The 25539-nt window shown below is 20.3% G+C and overlaps 1 protein-coding gene across 2 annotated transcripts in view; it reads right to left on the reverse strand.

The window, feature by feature from the left end:
* The window catches only part of LOC105359879 (dipeptidyl peptidase 4 omega), a 41229-nt gene that overhangs the window by 699 nt on the left and 14991 nt on the right, over nucleotides 1-25539 (reverse strand). For both annotated transcript variants that reach the window (XM_011496617.1, XM_011496616.1), the window contains 10 exons: nucleotides 25117-25191; nucleotides 21945-21997; nucleotides 19012-19211; nucleotides 16056-16222; nucleotides 11508-11741; nucleotides 11141-11376; nucleotides 9630-9852; nucleotides 4172-4359; nucleotides 2015-2209; nucleotides 156-316 (listed from right to left, as the gene is read on the reverse strand). In XM_011496617.1, coding sequence (XP_011494919.1) covers nucleotides 156-316; nucleotides 2015-2209; nucleotides 4172-4359; nucleotides 9630-9852; nucleotides 11141-11376; nucleotides 11508-11741; nucleotides 16056-16222; nucleotides 19012-19211; nucleotides 21945-21997; nucleotides 25117-25191 — 1732 coding nt within the window. The remainder of the gene's footprint in view (nucleotides 1-155; nucleotides 317-2014; nucleotides 2210-4171; nucleotides 4360-9629; nucleotides 9853-11140; nucleotides 11377-11507; nucleotides 11742-16055; nucleotides 16223-19011; nucleotides 19212-21944; nucleotides 21998-25116; nucleotides 25192-25539) is intronic.

Raw genomic sequence — 25539 nt, forward strand, 5'->3', positions numbered from 1 at the left:
ATACTTTTAAATCACTCAACCAACCCAACATTTAGTGTAAAATCTCTTTTCTTAAATATCACGACAATAAAAATTAATTTACTTTGTTTTTAAATCGGTTTGTTTAAACAATTATTTGTAAACAAAATATAATAAGTTTAAAATTACGGTTTTACCATAAAGTGTCCAATCAGTTACAGGTGCAACTGATAAGCCACATTTAAAAATTCCATCATAGTCCTTTGCTAGTGCCATTCCTGTAGCATAACCTCCATAACTCCAACCCCATATAGCAGTTTTTGTAGCATCAATGAAGGAAAAATTGTTCTGTAAATACCTATAAATACACAGATTTATTACAGAACTATGTGAATATTTATTTTCCTAATCAAATATGTTTTGTATATTGACAAATAAACAGATTAATTATTAAAGTTACTTTTTGTAAAATTGCATATATATTATTTTTATAAGTATAAATAATTAATTCACATAAAAAGTTACATTGATGTATTCAAATTTTATTCATGAACTGATGGATAATACAATTAATAAAATGCATTATACTTATTAGTACATATTTTGTATTCTTTATATAACATTCTTTAAGAATTATAACATTCTCATTATGAAAAATCATTACTTTTTTGGACGTAACATTTTCACTTTATTACTATTGAATTGAAATAATTATTCTTAATGCAATTTCATGAATTACAAATACTATTTTAATATTTTAATTATTATAATTAACTATCGCTCAATTCAAATATTTTATCATTTTGAACCTATTTTCAATATATTAGAACTGAATTTTATGAAGGTAACATTAAAAAAAATGTATATTTATAGTACATTGAATAATGACATAGATTCGATTAAAAATACAGTTAAAATTCTTTCTTGTTAAAATCTTCATTTAAATCAATTTAACATACTCACTGGACATTCACAAACTCAATATTATGAAATAAAATAAAAAAGTTAAGAAAGTAAAACATTTATAAGCATAATGTTTATTGATTTTTTTTACTTTACAATCACGATTTTGTATATTACTCATTAATTTATATATTTTTAATTTGTATATTTTATACATATTTGTATGTATATATTTTTTATTATTATATATAAAAGAATTGATGAAAATAAAATATATTTTTTCTTAGGCACAAAAATAGTCTCAGTTAATTAATTCGTGATAACACATACAATATAAATTACCTCCTCTAGAAATAATTAAATAAGATCGACTTACTACAAACAATGCTAATGTGTATTAAACGAAAAAAGTTTATAATTTCTCATAATATTTAAAATGTTTTTACTTTTATAGAAATATAAATTCAAGTTTTTGTATAAAAAAATATGTCTGATATTTAACTGTATAAATTAAAAACAAATTCGTTTTAAAAATTAATAATAATATTTATAATCATTTTTATTTAATTTTTTTGAGTTTTTAATATTGATGATTTAATGAAAATTTGAAACTTTTATATATATAGTATACAATTTTAGTGTCTAATTGAGGATACTTAACAATTTTAATTAATAGTCAAACATAGTTAAGAATTTAAACAAATAGAGATACATTTACGTTATTTATTATTGGTTTTAAATTAAATTCTATATTTATATATTAATTTCTAAATTATATTACACTAAATACAGAATTTAAATATTAGAATGAATAATCATTTAAGAAAAAAAACTTAAAAAAATATTGTAATATTTAAAATTTAAATAAGTTTAAATTCTTTAAAAATAATCATAAATTTATATTTATCTATTAAATGAAATATTTTTTATAATGTTGATTAATCCAAGGTATAAATTATTAAATTAAACTATAACTAAACTGAAAATATAAAATATGTTAAGATAGAATAATATAAAATGTTCCTTTTTCAAATAAATTAATTATATTTCAATGAATCATGTATATAAAATTAAAGTAAATAAATAATTTATTTTTCAAATAAAATCTAGTATAAAACCAAGTTTAAGTAAAATATTTTTATAAATATCTTACCATGTTACGTTTATTTGATCTGTTATTTCAACTGTTCCAAGATTTCTATATACTGCAAACATTATTTTGTTGCCTTTTAATCCCGTACCTCGGCCATCAATCGACGTATATATTATATTTTTGTTAGTTACCAAATATGTTCCCCAATCTATATTAAATTTTTCGGTTACTTCGTTTGTATCCGGCCCGCCATATCTGTAATAGAATATATAATTATTTGTTAAATTTCATTATTTCTTTTCAATATACAATGTTTATATAACATTTGTATTTTCAATATTTAAAAATTTTTTAAATTATTTATAATCTTTAAAATATATTTGATATAAATAGTCACTAATTTTTCATATCTAGAATATCAATTATTTAATAGAGCATTACTTTATTATTAGTTAGTAACGTTATATTATAATATATATATATATATATATATATATATATGTTTTCACTGTATAATATTAATAAAAAATAAAAATCCTTTTTTACATACGTTCAATTGGAGAAAAATTTCCAATAGTGGTAATTATCAGTAAAATAAAATGTCAAGAGTATCATAGCTTTTATACTAGTATAAAATAAATAATCGTAATAAAAATACTATGAGAAGAATTTTAATATTCATACTATAAAATATTTAGCATACAATTTATATCAATCAATATGAATACTTAATTCAATTTAAACAGTTAAGTGTTTCCAGAAAAAAAAACAAGTTTATATTTACATATTTATTAATTTATTTTTGCTTTTATTATATATACAAATATTCTATAATCCAATTAGCATCATTTTTTTATTCCTGTCCATATTATTTAAGAGAAGAATTATACATGTTTAATATTAGTTCTGTACATAACTAAATATTATTGAAAATGTAGACATAATATTGACTTTAAAAGCTTTATTGCCCACTATAAACTATTTAAAAACATAAGTTTCTTTTTTAATCTAAAATTTACTAAATAGTTTCTTATTAATAATAATCAGATGCTCAGCCATCTATAGAACTGTGGATTGCATGTATTGTCAGTGACCTGGTATGAAAATTTTAATTGGCTTTCGAGTATATTCGAATACAGTGTGAAGACACAAATCAAAATTTGTAAATGCATCAATACTGAATTTCAATTATGTGATAAGAAAGTTTAAATAAAAGATTTATGTAATTAAACTATGCTATATCAAGGTACTTATGGCAAGTCATTTGAAATTGTCACGAACTCTACAGGATATATAGTTAAAAAGAGGCCGAGTGACCGTTACAAATAACAAATTAATTATTAGAACACACCTTTTCTGATGTGGAAATACATGGAAATCAAGAAAGTTACAGCAGCTTCAAGAAAGATAAAACGGGATTCCCCTGTAATCCAGTCACACAGCCGAATGTCTGTAAAGAAGTTGATAGATAAACTAAGGTCCTATGCATCCATGTTTATGAAAGATGATACAAGTTTTATGGCTACCACAAAAAATTATATTTCGAAATTTCTACAGACTGCCATCGGTTAAATTCGTAAAAATGTATAATTTAATACTATATTTTAATATTTTAAAAGTTTATAAAATTTTATTTTTTTATTAATTTATAATAACTTCCTACTACATATAAATATATAAATATAGTACGGTATACAGAATTATAAAACAAAACAATAAATTATCTGTAAACATGTAATTAATTTAAATAGTGATCGAAATACTATACTGTTGATATACTAATTGATACGGATACAGACTGGTTACGTATATATATATAACTGAGTCAACGCATATAGTTTTCTTATCTTGATTCATGTGCTATATATAGTATATGAAAAGCACTTTCTTTATAATAAAATGTTTTTATTTATTATATTAATATATATTCATGTTTATTAATTTTTATGTATAAATACTAATTTTACTATTTTTATATTCATAATTTTTATATTTAACACAAAATTTTGCATACAAATGTAAATAATAGAATAACGTAATAATATAAACTTTATTGTGTAACAAATCAAATCAATTAATAAAAGTGTTGTATAAATAATTTAAAAATGTTATGTTATATACAAGGTGAACACAATATTGTATATTAAGATTGAATATTTTCAGTAAATTTTAAATATTGCTATTAATTAATTTAAAAGGCTTGAAAATTTTACTCACACGTAAACTATCATAGGATATTTTCTTTTTCCAGATAAATCAACGTTTGGTGGTAAAAGTAATTTAACGTGAGCTTTAAAGTTTCCAGATAATGGTACTGTCAATCTTTTTATGATTGGACGAGATTTTTTAGTAATATGTTCTGCAACATTTTTGTTATTCTCCCACGTGTAGAGCTTTGTGACATTCTAAAAAATTTTAAAAATGAAAAATTTCTATTAGAAAAATGAAATGTGTTAACCCTATATAAATGATATAACATAATATATATAATTATATAAATAAATATATGATTTTTACAATTTCACTATTGTATTACAACGTTATTTAGTAATATTAAATTGCATTACTAAATAAAACATCAAAAGAAAATTGAAATAAAATTTGTTGAAAACCACAATTTTATATTGCATTTAAAATCAATGAAAATCTTACTAAATATATTAGTAGATTTACAAAATTTAGAAAATGAAAAATATTGGAACTACGCTAAGTAAATTTAATATTAATTACTAGGTTATTTTACATGGTGACCAATATACCATTAATTTACTTGCACTTAATTTTACGTATTTGTAAATAAAAGATTTGAAAAATTGTAGTTGATTTATTTAATTTCATTAATAAATTTTATTTTTAATAAAATCTTTAAATATATTATTTATACAATATATTTATTTCATAACGCAAGTTAATATTATAATTTTGCAAAGTTTGTAAAACGTTTTTAAGTTATAAAAAATGTGTTTTACATATAAAGTATAAAATAGTTTAAAAACGATATTAAAATTTTATGACGATTACATAAAAATTTTAAGAAATTTCCACGAATTCACTTATAGGATTAAATGAAGCTAAATATTTTGAAACCTTTGTATTTTAATTAAATTTTTTGCTTTTAGATATAAGAATATTGAAGATTAAAATAGTTTTCAATATCTTCTTCGTCCTAATTCTATTTTATATCAAACTAAAAGATATGATATGCTAAAAATTTTATTTATAATACTTTATAATCGCAGGTTTGGATCTATATAATAAAATAATATGTAAAACGTGCATTATATCATTAGAGTTTGCTACTTATTATAAAAAATATAATTAACAAATGTTTATGTTGGAATTATAAAATGATGTTTTTAACAAAATTCTACAAAGCATTCTACTGTTATTTTTGTAACAACCATAATTACATAAATTAAACATTATTACATAATCATTAAAAATGTTGATATTGAAGTATGTAATCTTTGTGTAAGTAGCATTAAGCTGTCGTGGTATGCAAACAAATAGATTAGCGACCAATATTTGTAGATACCATTTTATATTTTATATTAATATATCATTTTATATTAAGTCCAAACACAAAGAGCTTAATAACGACATGCCTTTTTCGAAATAAATGCTGAGACTATCCAGCCCAAAAATAAATATTGATAACCAAATATAACAATATATGAGTGCTTCGCACTAATTCGAATAACTGTACTTATTAAAATAAATAATCCACAGCATTGAAAATAAGTAAGAAGCAATATTTTAGTGTTATGATACCTTGCAACTAATAAGTGGCTATCATCAGGATTAGGAAGACCATAATCAAGTAAATTAAAATAAGAATAAGTGATATTGATTAGTCTCTAGAATATATTTGGATTTTAAGTTTATCTTTATATATACTTCATCGATACCTTGAGATTTGTCAACGCAACAATTCTACTGTCATTTGCATATATATATATATATATATATATATATATATATATATATATATATACATATCAAGACTTTTGGAGCTTGTTATATTATTATTATTATTATTATTATTATTGTAGCTGTTGTTGTTGTTATATAAGAGTATTATTAATAAAGCACACATTCTTATTCAATAAAGCATTATTTACAAAATATCTATATCTGTATCAATATATTTTTTATGATTTTTTATATAAAACAAATATTAATGAAGTTTTTAAATATTTTTAAATAAGTATTTAAAATATCCTTTCGTTTCAAATAATATGAAATTTATTATTAAAATATATCTTATATTTTATCCATCGTTGTAACAGTTCACTTCTCACTAGATGACAATAAAAGGTCCCACGTTTTAATTTGCTATAAAGTCAAATTTATATACATTTTAGCTTTTGTGACTTACTGAAATTAGACACTAAATCGTTTAAAAGTTATTTTTACTAAAGATACGGAGTCAAACTTTGTTTAAGTCTTAGTCTATTTAAATACATGATGAATTAGTATTTTTTGGTTGAATTGAGAAGAATCCTCAGTATTTTATTAACTAACACAATGTTGATTTGTCTATTCATTTTAACTTTTAAAAAATACATATATGTTTTATATATTTTATGCATTATATATATATATATATATATATATATATATATACAATATAATTATTAAACCATTTAGAAGATAAATAATCTAGATTTTATCTTCGAATGGAATTTTCGACAATGTACAAGAGATTATCATAATATTTTCTGTCTTGGGATTACGTGAAAGATACTATTATGAAATTGAAATGTCTCCAATTTTATTCTATCAATCTAAATATACTTCCCAATTATATTCGTAAAATTTTGTTTATTTTTATGCTTATATGATGCAATGCTTAAGTGAGTATATATTTCGCTTCTCAAACTTTATTATTTTTACAAAAATAGTATTATTAAATGATTTAATAGTGTTATATTATTCAATCGTTTCAGGATTATGTTGAGACATGGGTAGATTTGTCTGAATTATGTATTCATTAGAAACAAATTTACGATTATAGTTTATTTTAATTTTAGTATAAAATTTTTAATTTAAAATCTTAATGAAGTTTTATATTTAGATATACTATTTTTAAATTAAATTTCATGTTTAATAAGTATATATCGTGTATTTAATTTATATCTTACTTTTCTTATTTATAATATAAATGAAATTTCAAATATATAACTTTAAATCAAGACATTTTAATTATATTTATAATAATGTTTATTAAAAATCAAATCATGTAGATTTTAGATATATTCTAGATTATCATAAATAAGTCTTCATTATAAAAATAATTTGGACAATAATATATTGTCAATTTTTAAAGCTCTTGTAATCTATTTGTAATTTTAGTATTATTTAATTTTATCGTCATAAAAAAATTAATATCTATATATAATTTTAAAATTTAAATTTGACTTCTGTATCAGAATTAAAAAAATATTTTTATAATTAATTAAGATTTAATGCAGATTTAATAACAGTTAAATATTTACATTAAAATATGAATTAACGATAATTTTTACAGTTTTCATATGAATTTCTTCATAAGAAATTTATAAATATATATATATATATATATATATATATATGGACTAGTACAATAGTGATAACTCACGTTCGTATATTTTATATATAGTATTTATAATACGTATTTATTCGGATCTTATAAGTACAATGTTGTATACGCGTAATTGTACGAATTGTTTTCGCGTACAAGATTTCAATCGAATGTAGACTGTATCAGTATTAGGGATATTGTTAGATCTGTCAGCATTCACAGTCAAATTTAGAAACAGATTAAAATAAATATCTTTCAGTAATATTACAATGCTAATTTTCTTTTATGATTTAAAAAAAGACTTCACGCAAAAAAAAATTAAACAATTCTTATTTTATATCAGAAAATTTTAATAATTCTTATTGCATAATTCTTTCAATTTTTCATTGTAAATTCCTTTTAAAATATTTATTTTAAATATCACAAAATAATTTATTGTGCATTTTTATTTTAGTCGTTCATTCTCAATTTTCATTATTTTAATTCTGAGGAAAATCACTATACCAATCAATCAGGATTCAAAGGAGGAAAATAAAAATATCCACATGTTTAGATAATCAATGATTTTTATTTTCCTACTACTTTGAATAATTCGAGACTATAATTATAGTACTCGCTTCTTTAAAATTTGTATCGGTCTAATTCTATTACCATATTTATATTTGGTTGTCTATATTTATTTTTACAACCTTATTGCACATTAAGGCCTTCGTGATGAAACTGATGATTACAAAATATTCGTCGCCCTAATAACAAAAAATCGATTAAATATACAGAGTTACTCAGCTTTTTGTTTAGATGACATTGAAATTGTAATATTCCTTGTATCTATAGACTTTTTATTATTAGCTATATTTGCTAATTATATTTATAGAAACTATTAATACATTCAAAGTTAATTATTTCCATGTCATGAATTAAACTATTCTTTATATTCATTCTACATTGTGCGTTAATTACAAATTTTCAATACAGACATAAATTATTAAAAATTTATTAAGAACATTACAATTTCATATAAACATGAAAATAGTAAAAAAAACTTAATGTGTAAATAATTACAAATAAACAAACAATTTAAGAAAGTATAGAATTAAATAATAATGTATAGAATAAACATAAGGCATAGTCTTATCGACTACAAAAAAATGATGGAATAGACCGGTTAAGTTATTGCTAAAGTATTTTTGGTATCAATATTAATAATAATAATTAATAATGATTACTTAAGATAAAATGATTATCTAATTATTATCATGTTTCACTATTTAAATTAATATGATATTGACGGATAGATAACTTTATTTGAAGAGTAAGTCTCTTATTCCCGCTGTTTATTACAAATATAATTAACTTATATTTTTATCTAGAAATTAGTTAAACATTGATAAGAATTTCTTTATTGCTATTATATTTTTAAGATTTAATTTTCCCTGATTGTTAATAAATGATTATGAAATATTGACAAAATAAATAAATTTTTTATTTCAAGAGCATAGCATTGTTGAAGTAAACCGTTGTACATACTGAGTTACACTTTTAAAATAGATAAAAAATAGATTATACATAGAATCAAATTTTATGGCTAAAACAAGACTATATTAAAAATTTGTATTGTGTTTCTATAAAAATATTTGTCCATTTCAATGACAATGATTGTAAAAAAATTTTCTATTTATATATATTTATTAACAAAAACTTATAACTAAAATATAAGTCTATAAAATATTAGAATAATAAAATTGAATGATTTCAGTATGCTGTTTAAAAAATAATTTTAAGTAATTTTTTTAGTAACATTTTATATAAAGTGTCTAAATTCAAATACAAATGATCTAACAATTTAAATGTAATGTAATTCAATTTGATAGGTATATAAGATTTTTTAAGATATTGAAATATTATTTCTATAATATAATATAATACTTTTATATTATCGGATAAATAAAATTCGAAATTTATTTATAACCATGAAAGAATTTTGATAAAATAATAATTTTGTGTATAGAGAATTGAAATGTAAATAACTACAGGATATAAATAATATAAAATGAAAATAATACAAAAAACAAGAAAATTGTCTATAGTTCTTAGTATTTTACATATTCTTACCTTATTATAGATTGTAATTTCTGGAATTCCAGGTCCTGCACATGTAAGAACATAGTGTGAGTTATCCTTAGAGAATTCGGCTAAATTATACAGACAATAACCGCCATCGGATTCATTCACGATTTTGCAAGAGAGACAATCAGATGTACTATTGTGATATAGTGTAGAAACTCTATATAAGTGCTTTTGAGCAGGATCCTGTTCACTTGTTGCCAAATAGTAACTACAAATAACATAAAAAATCGCTAAATATTTAATTTTCAATATGATTACGATTATGTGAATAATTTAATTACATATTAATATTCATATGTAATTTAAATTTATTCATGTATATTCTAAAATTTTCTATTTTCTAAACATTTACATAAATAATATACATTTATATTACATAAATAAATAAGTATACACAGCAGTGTATTATAAAAAAGTATATAATTATTTAACAATGTTATATAAATTTATAATGAGCACAAAGCAACAAAAATTTAAATTTTCATGTTGTAATATAATTAATTAAATGCATTATAATAAGTCGGTCATTCTTCGGTCAATTATTTGTTGTTATCGATTATCTTAACCGAAGTAAGCAGAAATAAAGTTTAAGATTGTTAGTTGAGAACACCTATTTAAAATAAAGTTTTTTTGATATCAACTTTGTTATTTTAGTACTTACATGAAAAAATAATACACAAAATTTCATTCAACTTCAAGTTCAATGGGGAATGAGGAATTATAGTCAATTTTTACTGGCATTACTTTCATCTTATAAAGTCAATTTATATTTATTAATTGTTGATATTCATTAGAATATGTAGTTATAATATATAACAAGAATAAATACTACAAAGATAAGATATTTCTTAAAGAAATAATATGTATTCTTTAATATTTATAAAGTATATACTTAAATATAAAGATATGGAAGTAAATTTTAATAAATTACTATTTTCATATTACCTTTTCATATTACATTTTCAGTTTAGAAATTTGCTTTATTTAATAAATTAAGTCAAATATTAAATTGATTTCTACGATATGCATATACAAAAATTAATAAAAATTTCAATATAATATATATATGAAATAAAATTTTTATAATATATTTACTAGAATATAAAACAAAGATATTACTTTATATACTATATATGATTTCTGAATAGTATTCAAAGTAATACCATTTGAAAGATCTGTTCAAATAAAATAATCATGATATTTTTATTTCTTATATATACTTATAATAATTAAACATGTTTTTATTTTAAGATTTTATATAATATATTTTACTAAACATATAGAACTATGTAGGGTAATGAACAATGACATATAATATAATATATCGTAAATATATTTTCAAATCTCAATTTTTTCATATTTCCCAATTGTTAATTTGTTAAATTAAATAAAAAACTTTTAATTTCGTAAAAGATACATATTTATAATAACAAATATAATATAATATTAATTAATATAATTTAATATTAATAAATGTATATATTATATTTTCTTACACATAATGATTCTCTTCGTCCCAAGTTAATATTTCAGTAACGACGAAAAGACCAGAAGTTAGTGCAATTATTTTTGGAGAATTGCTTGTAACATTCTTGACTAAAATTACATGTCTCCAGTCACCGTAATTACTTTGTTTTTGAGGCAAAATTAAAAGAAACGACGTACCATCTTTACAATATAAAGGAGGCACAAATTGTTCTACCCAACCATTTTTTTCTTTGTATGAAAGAGCCTAAAATTAGTGAAATTTTTAGATTTAATTACATTTAGGGTTTCAAATTTTATTGATAGAAAAATAAGTTTAAAGTTAAGATATTTAATATGCAATTTTATTTAATATAAAATTATTTTTATGCGACTAACCGTTATACAATTTTGATTTGTAATATTACATATATGAAAATAAACTTCATTTTGTATTCTATTCATCCAAACAGCAGATACGAGATCGTCAGTGGGAAATGACACTGCAGCTAATATCCTTTCAACGTTTGATAGTTGAGGAGGATATTCAATTTCAATTAAAGTTACATTACCTTTAACAATTTTTTGTAAATCAACGTAAAATAATTTTACAGTTGGATTTTGCGTTCCACTCTGAAATTAAAAAAGAAAAAAAAATTAAACTGTCGTTAACCAAACATATTCATGTATATGTATGTAATATTTTTAAGATACGAAAAGTTTATAATTTTCAATATTTACGTTAATAAAGCATTCGATTTAAATAAAAATATTTTATTTGCTACATCAAATAACATATATCTAATTCAATAGAAGTTTGGATTTATTGAAGTTTATAAAATTGTATTGAAATTGTTCTTTGCATATTTTGTTATAAGTTTAGTTTGCGGCTAGATTATTTTAGATCAGAAATGATTTGATTACCGAAGAAAGGTTGATATAGTAAGTATTGAATTATGCTTTTGTTTCTAAATTAAATAAATTAAAAATCTATTGAGAGCAAAATCGTAGGTTCCAACTCTCTGTGATCTAATAGCAATCAACAAAGCAAATTTAAATTATACTGAGTTCTTTAATTATTTTATAGAGAAATTAAAAATGAAAGAGTGACGTAGCTGAAATTATAACTAAATATCAAATTTCAAATGTTTACGATTTTTATAAGTAGTATAATAAAAAATAAAAAAATACACTAAAAATAATTTAAAAATTTAGAGATGAGTGTAAATATAACTTTCGATCCTAAATGATTAATATACATTATATAATTTTTGGAATCTACATTTCAACATCAAGACTTAGCATGTTAAAACAAGAAAATATAAAACAAATTTTAATTTATTTAAAGAAGGAATTAATTTTGTACGTGAAAAAAAACAAAGTAAACAAGTCTACTAATTTTTGAGAAAATAGAAGCGCTACACTACATATTAATTCTTAAGGTTCGGATAATTAATAATTAGATAAAATTTATCTAATTAAATGTATTAATATTTTAATTTTTTATAAGTACGTAAGTGCAAGTTTTATTCATGTGCCAAATTATTTACTTTTTATTCAAAATTGTTTTTGAGTGATTGTAATGATGTATGATTGTCGTGTTGGTTATTTAGCCTTTATTCCTTTATTATTGTTGAATAAGTTTGAAATATAACTACTATTATTAGTAAAATAAAATTCAGAAATAAAAGTAAAGTATAAATACTTAAAAATTTTACATCTATTTTTGAATTTTTCAAATTTTAATAAAAGTAAAGCAGCTTCATTGTTTCATTAGAATAAATAAAATTTTTACTACGCCATCGAATAATAATTTATTCATTCGAAAGTTTGATCGTATTGTTAAATAAATTAATTTTGTAAGAATATTAACATTTTAGGAGATAATATAAAATATTATCATCAGAATTTCCGAATTTGATCACATCATAAAATACTTCAAACACGATTCATGTTTTCACTTGTGACTTAATTAAATTATAAAAATCATAGTGGGTTTTTAAATTCGAATCATAATTAAAATAAAATATGTAAAATTGTTAGTCATTACTATTTTGATAATATTTTTTTATAAATACATAATATATAATATAAATAATAATATATAAATTTATAAATACAAGTAGAAAGCAAATAAATGCTGTAAAAGTAGAAATTACACTTTTATTACTGTTTCCATCAATAATAACAAATTAAAAAATATTTATCTGATTAATATTTTATAACAATAATAAAAAATTTACAATTCATTTGATTTCTGATTATAAATATAGACATCAACAATTTAAAAAAAGAGAATACAGACTTAATATTTCATTAAAATAGAAATATCAGGATATTGAAAAAAGAACGCATTTAATTTATAATATGCAACCACGAACTTCTAATACTCCAATACTAATTCAACACCGTTGAGTAATAATGAAATTTGTTTATATTGTAATTATCTAATTCACATCGTATTTACTATATTAAGAAAAAAATTATTTGTATCATATATAAAATTTTGAATTCATTTTTTATATAAATTATATAGTAGAAATTATTCAAATGATTTATATTCAACGACCTATTTCAAACGAATATGAAATTTTTTAAAATAATTAATTAGTTTGATGCCTATAAATTGAAATAATAAATCGTACTCTAACAATATAATATTAAAATATCTCGTTTTAAGATTACAATTGTTTTAAACTATCATTCTCAAAAAAACTGCTAATAGAAGAAAAATATATTAACCTAAAATATATGAAAGAATAAAGATCTAAACAAAAGCATGAATCAATTTTTTTATCAACTCAATGTTAAATCTGTTAAATCAAACAGCACGCAAACAATATTTGAACTTTCAAACTTTCAAATGATTAAGTGATTTTACAGTTTTAATCCAGTTATTTTAATCAACCATACCCGCATATTATTAAAATGTTGTTTTTTTCTTAACTCTCTGGATTATTCTGGTATCCGTTTGTCATCGGAGTGACAAAAGAAATTTCAAGAATGCATTAAAATTTGTAATATAATGGAGGCTCAAAATAAAATCATTCAATCAAATTCAAATAGTAACAAAAGATATTAACACTTATATTAATTTAGTGACTCGATGCGTCATTGCTGAAATTAAACTTTAAAAATATTCTAATCTATATTTATCTTCTCAAAATATAATTATGAACTGTATATTTCAAGTAATAAATTGGTAAAAATTTACTCGATAAACTAAAATTAATGAAATAAGAAAAATTATTCCCTATGCATAAGAAAATTATGAATGAAATTCTCATTATCAACTAAAAATTATACTATTTAACCCAAAACAGTAGGTAAATTCAAATTTTTACTTTATTTTTTATTACATTATAATATTTAATTATAAATTTAATCTAGAAGTAACATTCAAATATTTATAATATTTTTTGTTGATTCATAACAGAAATAAAAACTATATATAAATTAAAGTTAAAAAATAAAAATTGTTTTTTTATTTTATAAACTGGAAAAACAAGATCAAATTTAAATTGAATTTCAAATTATTCACAAACTAAAACAAAATGTAAAAATCTCTTTTACTACAATTATATAAAATCAATTAATTAATTTTAAACATATAATTTCATAATTAAATTGTATACTTAACTGTATTCATTAGTTGTATTACATATTATGTGCAATATTATATATTAATATTATTTCATTAACTCTTATGTTAATTAATTTATTAATTTATTCTTACTAAAAAAATAATATCTTTTTTATATATATTTTTTCATTAAAATACATTGTTATTCATTTTCTAAGTGAAATCTATACAGCGATGTAAATTTAGTAGTTATGTAGCTATACACAATGTAAGCATTCGCCCCGTAGATTATTAAATAGATCTTTTAATAAACACAAAGATCTCATTATTAATCCTTTCATAAACATTTATTATAGTACTATCTTCATATCACGAAAAATAATATCACCGGATAAAAATTTGATCATAACACCCTGTCAAGAGATTACTAATTGTATTAATTATTACTTTATAAAATTAGATTATCTTATTAAAGCTTTTGTCTATGGGAAAACATACATACAAAATATATGCATCTTTTTTGTGAAAATAATACTATTTATATAATAATTGAATTGAATTAAATTTTGAAATATAATTTGAAGTTCAGATATTTTTTACATTACTACTAATTTTTAAAGCACAAAGATATATATTATACAGAAATAAAAATTATAACCAATTACACATTTTAATCAAGATGTTGAATTTACATATCAGTGAAACAGATTATTCTTTCATCAATAATTCTGCTTAACAGATTTATATAGTTTCATAAAAATTTGAATAATTTATTCAAATTTTTTATTTTCAGTATAGCAATCAAATTTAATTAAAAAAACTTTTTTTAACTTAAAAAAAAAATTAACGTATATTTCAATAAAATATTCATCCATTATGTATTTGTGTCACGAAATTTTATAAAAGTCTTAAAAAGCTTCATAAAACTGTATATCATTATTTTTATTTTGTACCTATTAGACTTTTGTTAACTGAATTAGATTGAAAATAAATAATTTCATATTTGTAATACTAAAAACCAATCTGAAATATCTAAATTATAATTATCATTTTAAATGAGTCATAGCTGTTTTGTATTAAGATTAATTATTTTTTCCAAAACAGACATCATTGTATATATATCATTGGTAGTATGATTTAATTGATAAGTAAATATATGAATTCCAGAATGGCTTGTTTATGAAATAAATTATCCATCATTAATCTAGCATTAAAATATTATTTTATAAATAATATAATTATGATTTTATTTTTATATAAATAAAAATAATTGTTTGCAGATGAAGTGCTAATAAAACGACAATGTTAAAATTCTGTGAAATATATAATATATTTATAAGTGAAGAAAGAACTTATGTGATTACCTTCGGATAATGAATCGGTATTGCTGTGGGATATTGAAAAGTAATTCCTGGAAAACCATAGTAAGGAATATTCATTATGGAAGTATTCGTGTCATCAAAGTGTCCGAAAACTAATTTGGTACCACTTGGAGAAAACCATACTGCTTTATTAGAACTTAATACTTCCTCTGAAAATGAAAGTTATATAAAAATATTAAAAAAGCATATTTACCTAGTTTTTAATAAATTAGAAACTGTTCTGAATTTTATACTATGAATGAATATATTTATTTTAATTATAGAAAAATTTATACAAAGAACATTTAAAAACATTTAAAAAGAAATACATTCAAATTAGTATACTTTGTTTTATTTGTATACTGTTATTTAATTATTATTTACTATATTTAATAAAGTGAATCGATTTCTTTTGAAATTCTAATTTTATTTAATTGATATATATTTTGAAAGCGAAATTTCTATATATTACGTATGAAATAATAAATTTTTAATTTGTTAAAAATCCATGTGATTTTTAATTTTGCTTAAGAAGCTATAATTAATTATTATATTAGGGCGAACATCTATATTAAAATGTCCTTACTTTAAAGAGAACAAATTAATATAGTAGCTACTTATGATTACACTGATCCAACAGAATTATATTTTATTATTTATGACAACAAAATCACAAAAACAATGCTATAGTTAAGAATAAACTACCGATTGTAAAACCTCCCTTTTGTATATACATATATGTTATTATAGTGATAATCAACTTTAACATTAATGATGTTCCAATAAGTTTTTCTTTATTTGGTCTGTATTCGTTTCCATAATATAATTCTTGAATCGCTTGCGTACTATAATCGAAGATTATAAAAACTATAAAAAAGACTCTAAAATATATAAACTAGTAAATTGTTTACGGCAACTTAAAGTATTCATTCTATTTGAATAGTGCAGTAAATATATTGCAAGGAAGCAAAAAGTCTTCACTAGTAGGATGTAATATTTTGTATTAGTAAACTGTTTATAATTAGTATATGTTTATAATTATAAATATATTCATCATTATATCATTCAAATAATATATATATATATATATTGTGTAATATATTGTGATTATATAGTGTGATTTTATCTAAAATAACTTAAATTTTGTTTTGATTTTAAAACAAATATTGAAAAACCTTATTGAAAAACAAATAAGGACCTTTTAGCAAATTAATCAAATTTCTTCCCACTCATTAATTTTTATTGTTTTTTTTGGATATGCAGGTAAGTATAAATGTTTTCCTACATATCATTCTCAATGGTTTTATAATATTAAATATTATATAAATAATTTATTTATTGTTATTTTTATATATATTTTCATTGTATTTCCAGTATACTCATATCTATGGCTTTATATATTTTTGTATCTATAGCTTAATCATGAATTACTTATATGTGCACTTTTACTGAATTTAAAACACAAAAAAAATATTTAGATTGTTTGAAATGTTTATGATTTTTTCTTATTAAATTAATTTTAACTATTATATTTTAATCATCCCAAATATTTTCACTATTATTACATTTATTTTAATTTCAAAACTATTATTTAAACGTTAGTAAAATAAGAATTGTAATTATATTTAATGTAAATTACTTATGGTGGAAGATTATTCATTAGGAATATTTTTGTGTTTGTGTCTTCTTTACTAATATACAGTTATATGTATATATAACATTAAGCTATATGTAATGCATATATAACAATAATGTTATTGGTTATTAATATGGATATTAATATTTATTTTGAGATTTTATTATATTAGAATGGGAAGTTTGCATTATTGTATCTGTAAACTTATTTAAATTGTAATTCAAACAATTTGAATGTAAGTTACTATATGTCTACTATGATTTTTTATTAGATGGATTTTATTAGAATTACTTTGTCAATTAGATACTCATTAATTAGAAATTAAATTTAAAATGTTTCTGTGATATATTAACTATCACTTTCAATCTTTCCCTCTCATTTGCTTTCGTAGGTTCTCGAAACATACAGTTTTGCTGAAATTTTTTCCTTTAATAGTCAGTACGAGGAGATATCTATTGATTATAATTCATATTATTAAAACATTTATTATTATTAATAAATATAAATTTATCATTAATCTTGTGGTATTCCCTACTTTTTTATTCAACAGCTTTACTTAATTTGTTTCAAATCTATAGATAAAAAAATATTTATCATTTTTTCTGTTTAAGTTAAGTAAAAGGGAAAGATTAAATAAAGTAACACGTGTTTACATCATTAGTTTTTAATATTTTTCTACGTATTGAATCGGGATAATAAAATTATTTAATAATTTCTTCATTGGTTCATTTTATTCATACGCATTCATTTGATTTGGTTAGAGAATCAACTACATAGATTATTCAACAAAATCAAATAAACAATTTTTCGAAAAAAAAGACTCTACTAAAAATATCACATTTTTTCAAAATACTCCTATCATTACTTCCCAAATAAACACAATCAATAAAAATAATGAGCTTCGTTAAGGTTCACAAATGATTTCTGAGTACATTTTTAATATTACGAAATGTTTGTCTATAATATTTAATAAAATTAATGCAACATTATAATCTCACTGATAATTAATATTTTGAATATTCTAATATATTATATTAAACAAATTAGATAATTTATTTATTAAGCAGTGATAACATTTGAATGAAGTAAAATAAAAATACACGACAATGAATAAGATAATACGCAAGTCATAGCGGACCAATTACTTTTATAATTGGAATACTTCTTTTAATACATGTTGGATATCTTCTATTTTCATTTTTCTTAAAAACATACTATATCTATATATTTTTATTCAAAGAATTATAACAGGTTTTTGGTTATGTCGTATATTTAAGATTTCATTATATATAAAAAAAATTACAAATCGTCATATTAACTCACCTTCATAAACCCAATCTGGTACCCCGTTATAAATGGTTCCAAAGACACCATTGTATGTTATTTGATAATCCTCGGCTATTTCAGCATGGGGCCGATAATAAATATTATTTTGAAAAATATAAATCAAAGCATTACCTTGTGGAGCCCACACTACTAATTGTAAGACTGGCGAGTCATTTTCATTTAGGAAAGTTTCGTGCCTGAAATGTTTTTTATAAATTCTATAGCTATCAATATGAAACCATTAATATCAATATTATTTACACTAAAAAAGCAATATACAAAAAAATATAATAATTGTATTTTAGTTAATATATATAAGACATTAAACATTTTAGTTATAATGTTATTCAATCTATAACTATATATATGTATATAACTTTATATATATATATATATAACTCCTACTATAAGTAAATAAATAAAAGCTTATAAAAGTACTGCAAAATTATTTTCTTATAAAATTTAGAATTATTTCTTAAAAAAAAGCAAAGTATTATTGTAATATCAAAAATAATAATAAATAATAATAACAACAAATTAATGAAATATATAATTTTAAATTAAGCCTTTCAATATTTCACATACAAACATTATATATATGCATATATGTCTATATAGATATACAAACATGTGTGACAAAATAGAATTAAAAATATAAAAATAAAATTAAAAAACAACTCATCTATGAATGGATATTTTCATACTGATAATACATCTAATAAACCATAAGAATAATACAATATAATAATACAACATAAATATATAAATAATATATTTTGAAATGTGTAATGATTTAGCCGATCTATAATTCTTAAAATTTTTTATTTCATTTTTCTCTCACTACATACTTTCAATCAAATACATAACTCTTAATTTTAATATTTTGTTATTATGTAATTAAAATTTTATATTATTATAATTTTCCAGGTTAATTTAAAAAAAAATTGTATTATACAATATTTGACATTTATGAAATTATAAGATATATAATATTTTTTCATATTACTCAGATATATAATCATAAAAATTGAATTTTTGTCTTTATATACTCTTGTACCTATTAATCACAAAAGTGAATAGTATTAATTAAAATCAAAGTATGTAAAAGTTATGAAGAAATTGTTAAGAAGATTTTGTTTGATGAAGAACCAAAGATTATTCAGTTACAATAATATTACTACTACATTATTTAAATTTAAATAATTTTTATTAACATGGCACACTGTTCTTTTTTAATATTTTACAGTTGTTTATATTTTAAATAACATACTAAAGCTTTAATATAAATAATTTAACATTTTTAATTAGGTACGTTGTAATTATATTTTATAAGTTAATTGCTTAGTAGCAGAATATTACGTTCGTTCCAACATTTATTTTATATTATAATTTACAAAAGAAATTAATATATTTGATGTGGTAAATACAAATTTTTTTTAGATGCTTTTAATCTAAGCTATAATTCTTGATATGGAGACACATTATTTTTATTCAACTTAATTATCGTTAATCTTTGTTGACTCAATATTGATCCTATATACTAAATGTAATAATACAAATTTAATAAAATTATTACTGGTCATAATCATTGATTTAATTTTGTTGATAATTTTAATTAAATTATATTGTATATTAATTATAAGTAAAATTTATGCAAAGCACCTTTATGATGAAAAATACATTCGATGTTTAAAATGTATTTGGAAAATATATTAAATTTTAAAATATAAATATTTAAAAAACATAAAAAAATGAGTCCACTGTATTTTGAGCACTAGTAAATGTACAAGAATAAAACAGTCGATCAGAGTTATTAAAATATGTATAAAAGATAAAAAATAATAAATTTAATAATAGATTTCATTTGCCAAAAAATTTGATTGAGTTAGTATGTCATATTGTATCTAAAAAATTTAAGGTAATTAAATAATTCAAAATATATCAATTTTCGTTTTATCTAAATGTTTTCTATACTTATTTAATTATATAAACTAAAAATTAAATAACCTTGAATTCGAAATATCAATTTTCTTTATTGTTGCGACTTGTGGCAAATTTTTAAGTTCTAGTCTCTACATGTACGCAGTTACTCATATATATGACGTTCATACACTCATACTCTATGTATTTATTTACCCCGAAATTTATGATTTTACAATTGGAGCTGTTTTTAATCCACCTTGATACTTGTTTAATACTTGAATGTTTCATTATTAACATGTAATTCTGATATTATTAACATTTCATCTAAATTGCTTATTAATTTCACTCAACTATTCAAAACCTTTTAAAATTCATATAAAATGTCTTAATTTTGTTAATATAGTATTTTAACTGTTATCATCAAAACATTATTTATTATAAATGTATTGTCTACTGATAATCTTTCGTATGACAATAGAATTCTTGTTGTTAAGCATCTTCCTCTACAGTATTAAATTACAACTTTCTGCATTGAATGATTAACGTTTGAATATTTATATAACTAATATAAATTAAACTTTTTTATTTGAAATGTTAATGATTTTCGAAAAAATATATTAAATTTTCGAATTGAGAAAATTTAAGTCTAAACAGTAGTAATAGTTAAAAGGAAGAGAAAGATATGAATGCTATAGTACTTAAGAATAAATAATGTACACTGTTCTAAGTTAAAATTTTCGAAATAAATAATTGTTCTTGAAGAACTTACTTATATTGATTTAGAACATATATGTTAATTTATTATTAAAAAAGCTAATCGTTATAAGACAATAAAATGTAAATAATAAAAAGAGCTATTTTCGAGTATGTAATTCTTTTTCAAGCAATTTCTTTATTATCGTTTCATTTTATATTAGAATATTCTGGATGTAAATGCAAATTTTTATTTTCGAAAAAACATAATTTAAAAATATTATCACATACGTTGTATAAATTCATGTACTTACAGAGTCTCGAGATTTAAAATCTTGTAGTGGGCTAGATATGTATGACGGAAGAGCTAAAACATAAATGTTAAAATGTTTCTTTATAATAAAAATAGATCACTATACGGATTATTTCATCCTGATCACTTATTCGTAAATAAACACAATTTTTATTATTGATTTAATATCTTATAATTATATAATTTGATTTACTGTTTTATTATCGAAGGTTAAGTGAATTTTCTGTAATTTATTTATTTGTGGGCTCGTGTTATTATTAGTTTTATTATATACTTAAAATATTTAAAAACTGAAGTATTAATAGTTTTAATATTAATAATATGTATATTAAATATAATACAATAATGTAGATTTCTATTAGTTATAAAAATATCTTAATGATTTCCAACTGAAAGAAAAAAAATCAATGCTTTTAGTAATATATACCAATTCTTATAAGATGTGGAATAATTAAAAACAGAGTAACTTTCTAAATGAAATATTATTGATTAAATTTCACAATACGATTTTGTGTTTCTCCCATATTGTAAGAGCAACAATACACAATAGTTCTTACCTTCTAATATATTTTTGTTTTTTGTAAATAATAATATGACTCTATTTTTATGGTCTTTCTTTTTAAATATATAACGAGTAGCCTAACTATTATTTTAATACAATTTTTATGATATTAGACATTACGTATCTTTTTTTTTTAACGCGATGAATTACAATATGATAAGATGTACATAAATAAAATCCGGATTTCAAAATACTCCCAAAGATTATATTTTATTACATTTTTATAATAAATAAAAATTCTTTTACATTTCGTAATACATATATTATTCTATTTATCTCAAAAGCAAATTTACCTCAATCATACATATACTATCAGTACGTATTATCATTTAGAAATTTTTTATTGAATTAAAAAAATTAATTAATGAAATAGATTTGATAGAAAATATGTGATAATATTTTTATATACATGCAATGAGATTTATTTTTAATTATGTATCAATCAATAAGTAAATCACATGTAATTCTAAAAACTGTTTAGTAAATATATAACAAAATATTTATAAAATTTTAATACTTTTTAAATTTGTATTATAGTTTCTAAAATAAAATAAATAAAAAAATTCAATAAAGATATAATTAAAGTTCCTGAAATACAAATTTTTTTTGATAAGAACTTTTATTCAAAGTGTTGATATACTGTTGATAACATGTTATTCTATATTTTGAAATTGACGAATTTATTAATCAATTATTAAATACATTAGATAGTAGACTTTAGAATTATCTTTGTTCTGATTAACTTATTTGAAAATTTTTAATTTATTTAGAAATTATTTTGTATAAAAAGTTAAAAGACTTTAATGGAATTATAGATATAATAAATTATTTTTCTTTTTCAAAAAATTGATGTAATATATTTAAAATAATATTATCTGATAATAATTATTTATTTTTTATTTATATTATAAATATTATTATTATAAATTTTTGTAATCAAAGTACTGTTTTTTATTTAGTAGAATATATTAAAAAATTAATTATATAGCGTTTGAACAGAATGTTACTTAGCGACTTTAATCTTTTTTTCCTTTAAAACAGGTTATTAACTTTGATTCGAAATAAATAGTCATTTTTCACAAATATTTAAAAATACGATATTTTCTTTTACGAGCTTGTTTAAAGGACTCAGTAGAACAATTTTAGTAAAATATATTTATATAAAGTATGTTTCAAATATTTATTTATGGTGAAATGTCTTGTGTAAAGAACAAGAAGAAATTTTAGTATTATTATTTTATATTAAAATTATTCTCCATCTTTGAACAATTTTTTTTTTAATTTTAACAAATTATTTGAAATGTGTAATAGTTAATTTTAATTACTATTAATTTTAATAACTAACAAATTTATTTGAACTTTAAAGTTTATATACGTGCACACGCATTCAGGCACACATATATCGTTAAGTTTTAGGAATGTATAAATTTCCAATTATTCTAATTTCTAATATACCTAATCCAATTATTAATTAAAATTTGATTATAAAATAGTTTGATTTCCAACAGGCTATAGATTCAGAAGACATTTTTACTGGATTATATCATTCGTAAGTGTAATCCATAAGCAATAAATAAATTAAACTAATTTTCACTAACCTCACTGCAGTGATATTATATCCAACTGCCTTTACATATGCAGTAAAAAAACTCCTCGGAAGCTGCCTTTTTTAAAACTCAGTACGGTAAAAATTATTTTTTTGTGTTATAAATTTCATTGTATTAAATATTGTAAAAAAATAAACTTAGCTAAAAGTGTGTACAATTAATGTTATTGATTAGCACAAATAACATGAAAAATAAATATTACACTTGTAGCGAATGAAAAATTAATATAGGAAAATATGATGATTAATGCTAAAATACTTTTTTAAACAATTCTTTTTTTTTCAAAAATAGAAAATTATTTCAATGTTATATTATATAAATGCACAAAACACAAAAAAAGAATATTTATATTGACAGTTTGATATAAGACAAGAACAATAAAAGAAAACCTTTTGTTTATTATCTAAACTGAAAACAATAAGCAATTTTTTAAAAAGCAATATAATCTCCAATTACGGTGTTAAATCGATTACCATTCTAGCGTTTGAATAGAAATAAACTACTAGTACTTAAATTTGTCAATAAACAATAATAGTTATTTTAATAATCTATATATATATTGAATATATTATCGTATTTAGAAAAATAACTATTATTATATTTGGAATTAAAAATTTGGAATGTTCTATTGAAATATAATAATGTACATAGCTCTTACAACTTTCTATATTTACATAAGCTTCTTAAATGATTAATTATAAATTTTTTTCAACGTACTGGACTGATATTGTGTTCATTATATGTATAACACATATTAATATAACAGTCGTTTGTTGGTTTACGTCAAATTTAATATTAACATCTTTTTATCGATCAAATATAGTTTCTGATAAATTTTATACATGTAAAGAACTAATCTACTACTGTTTTGTATAACTGTAATGACTGTTAAGCAAAAATATTAATAAATAACTACTTTCAAAGTAAATAATTAGACACATAGTTGCTACATCAACTGAACATACTACCATCATAAATATATTACCAATATAAAGTTTACTCACTCTTTGATAATTGAAAGCTAATAATAGATACTTGCGGTCCGCAGAGAATTGATGGTCAAAGCTCGTGATAAAAATCTGCAACAAACAAATAAAATAAAATAAATACACATTATTAAATAAAATCACCTTCGAAAGATTATAAGCAATATACTCTACGTTTTCAGTAGCTTAATAATTGCCATGAAATACTTTATAGTTATGAAGCCGTTGTCACAAATGCTTAATTAATATCAGAGTCAATTCATTCAAATGAATAATTAATAAAATGAATATTTAATAAAAACCATCCAATATTCTAATGAGCACAACATAAAACACCCATAGAATAACTAAGTACAGATAAAAATATATAACCTATCTAAGTTAATGAATGATTTAATCTATTAAAAAGCCAGTTGAAATAACTGAAAGTGATCAATGCGT

This window comes from Ceratosolen solmsi, unplaced genomic scaffold (assembly GCF_000503995.2).
Source record: "Ceratosolen solmsi marchali unplaced genomic scaffold, CerSol_1.0 scaffold29, whole genome shotgun sequence".
Classification (NCBI taxonomy): Eukaryota; Metazoa; Arthropoda; class Insecta; order Hymenoptera; family Agaonidae; genus Ceratosolen; species Ceratosolen solmsi.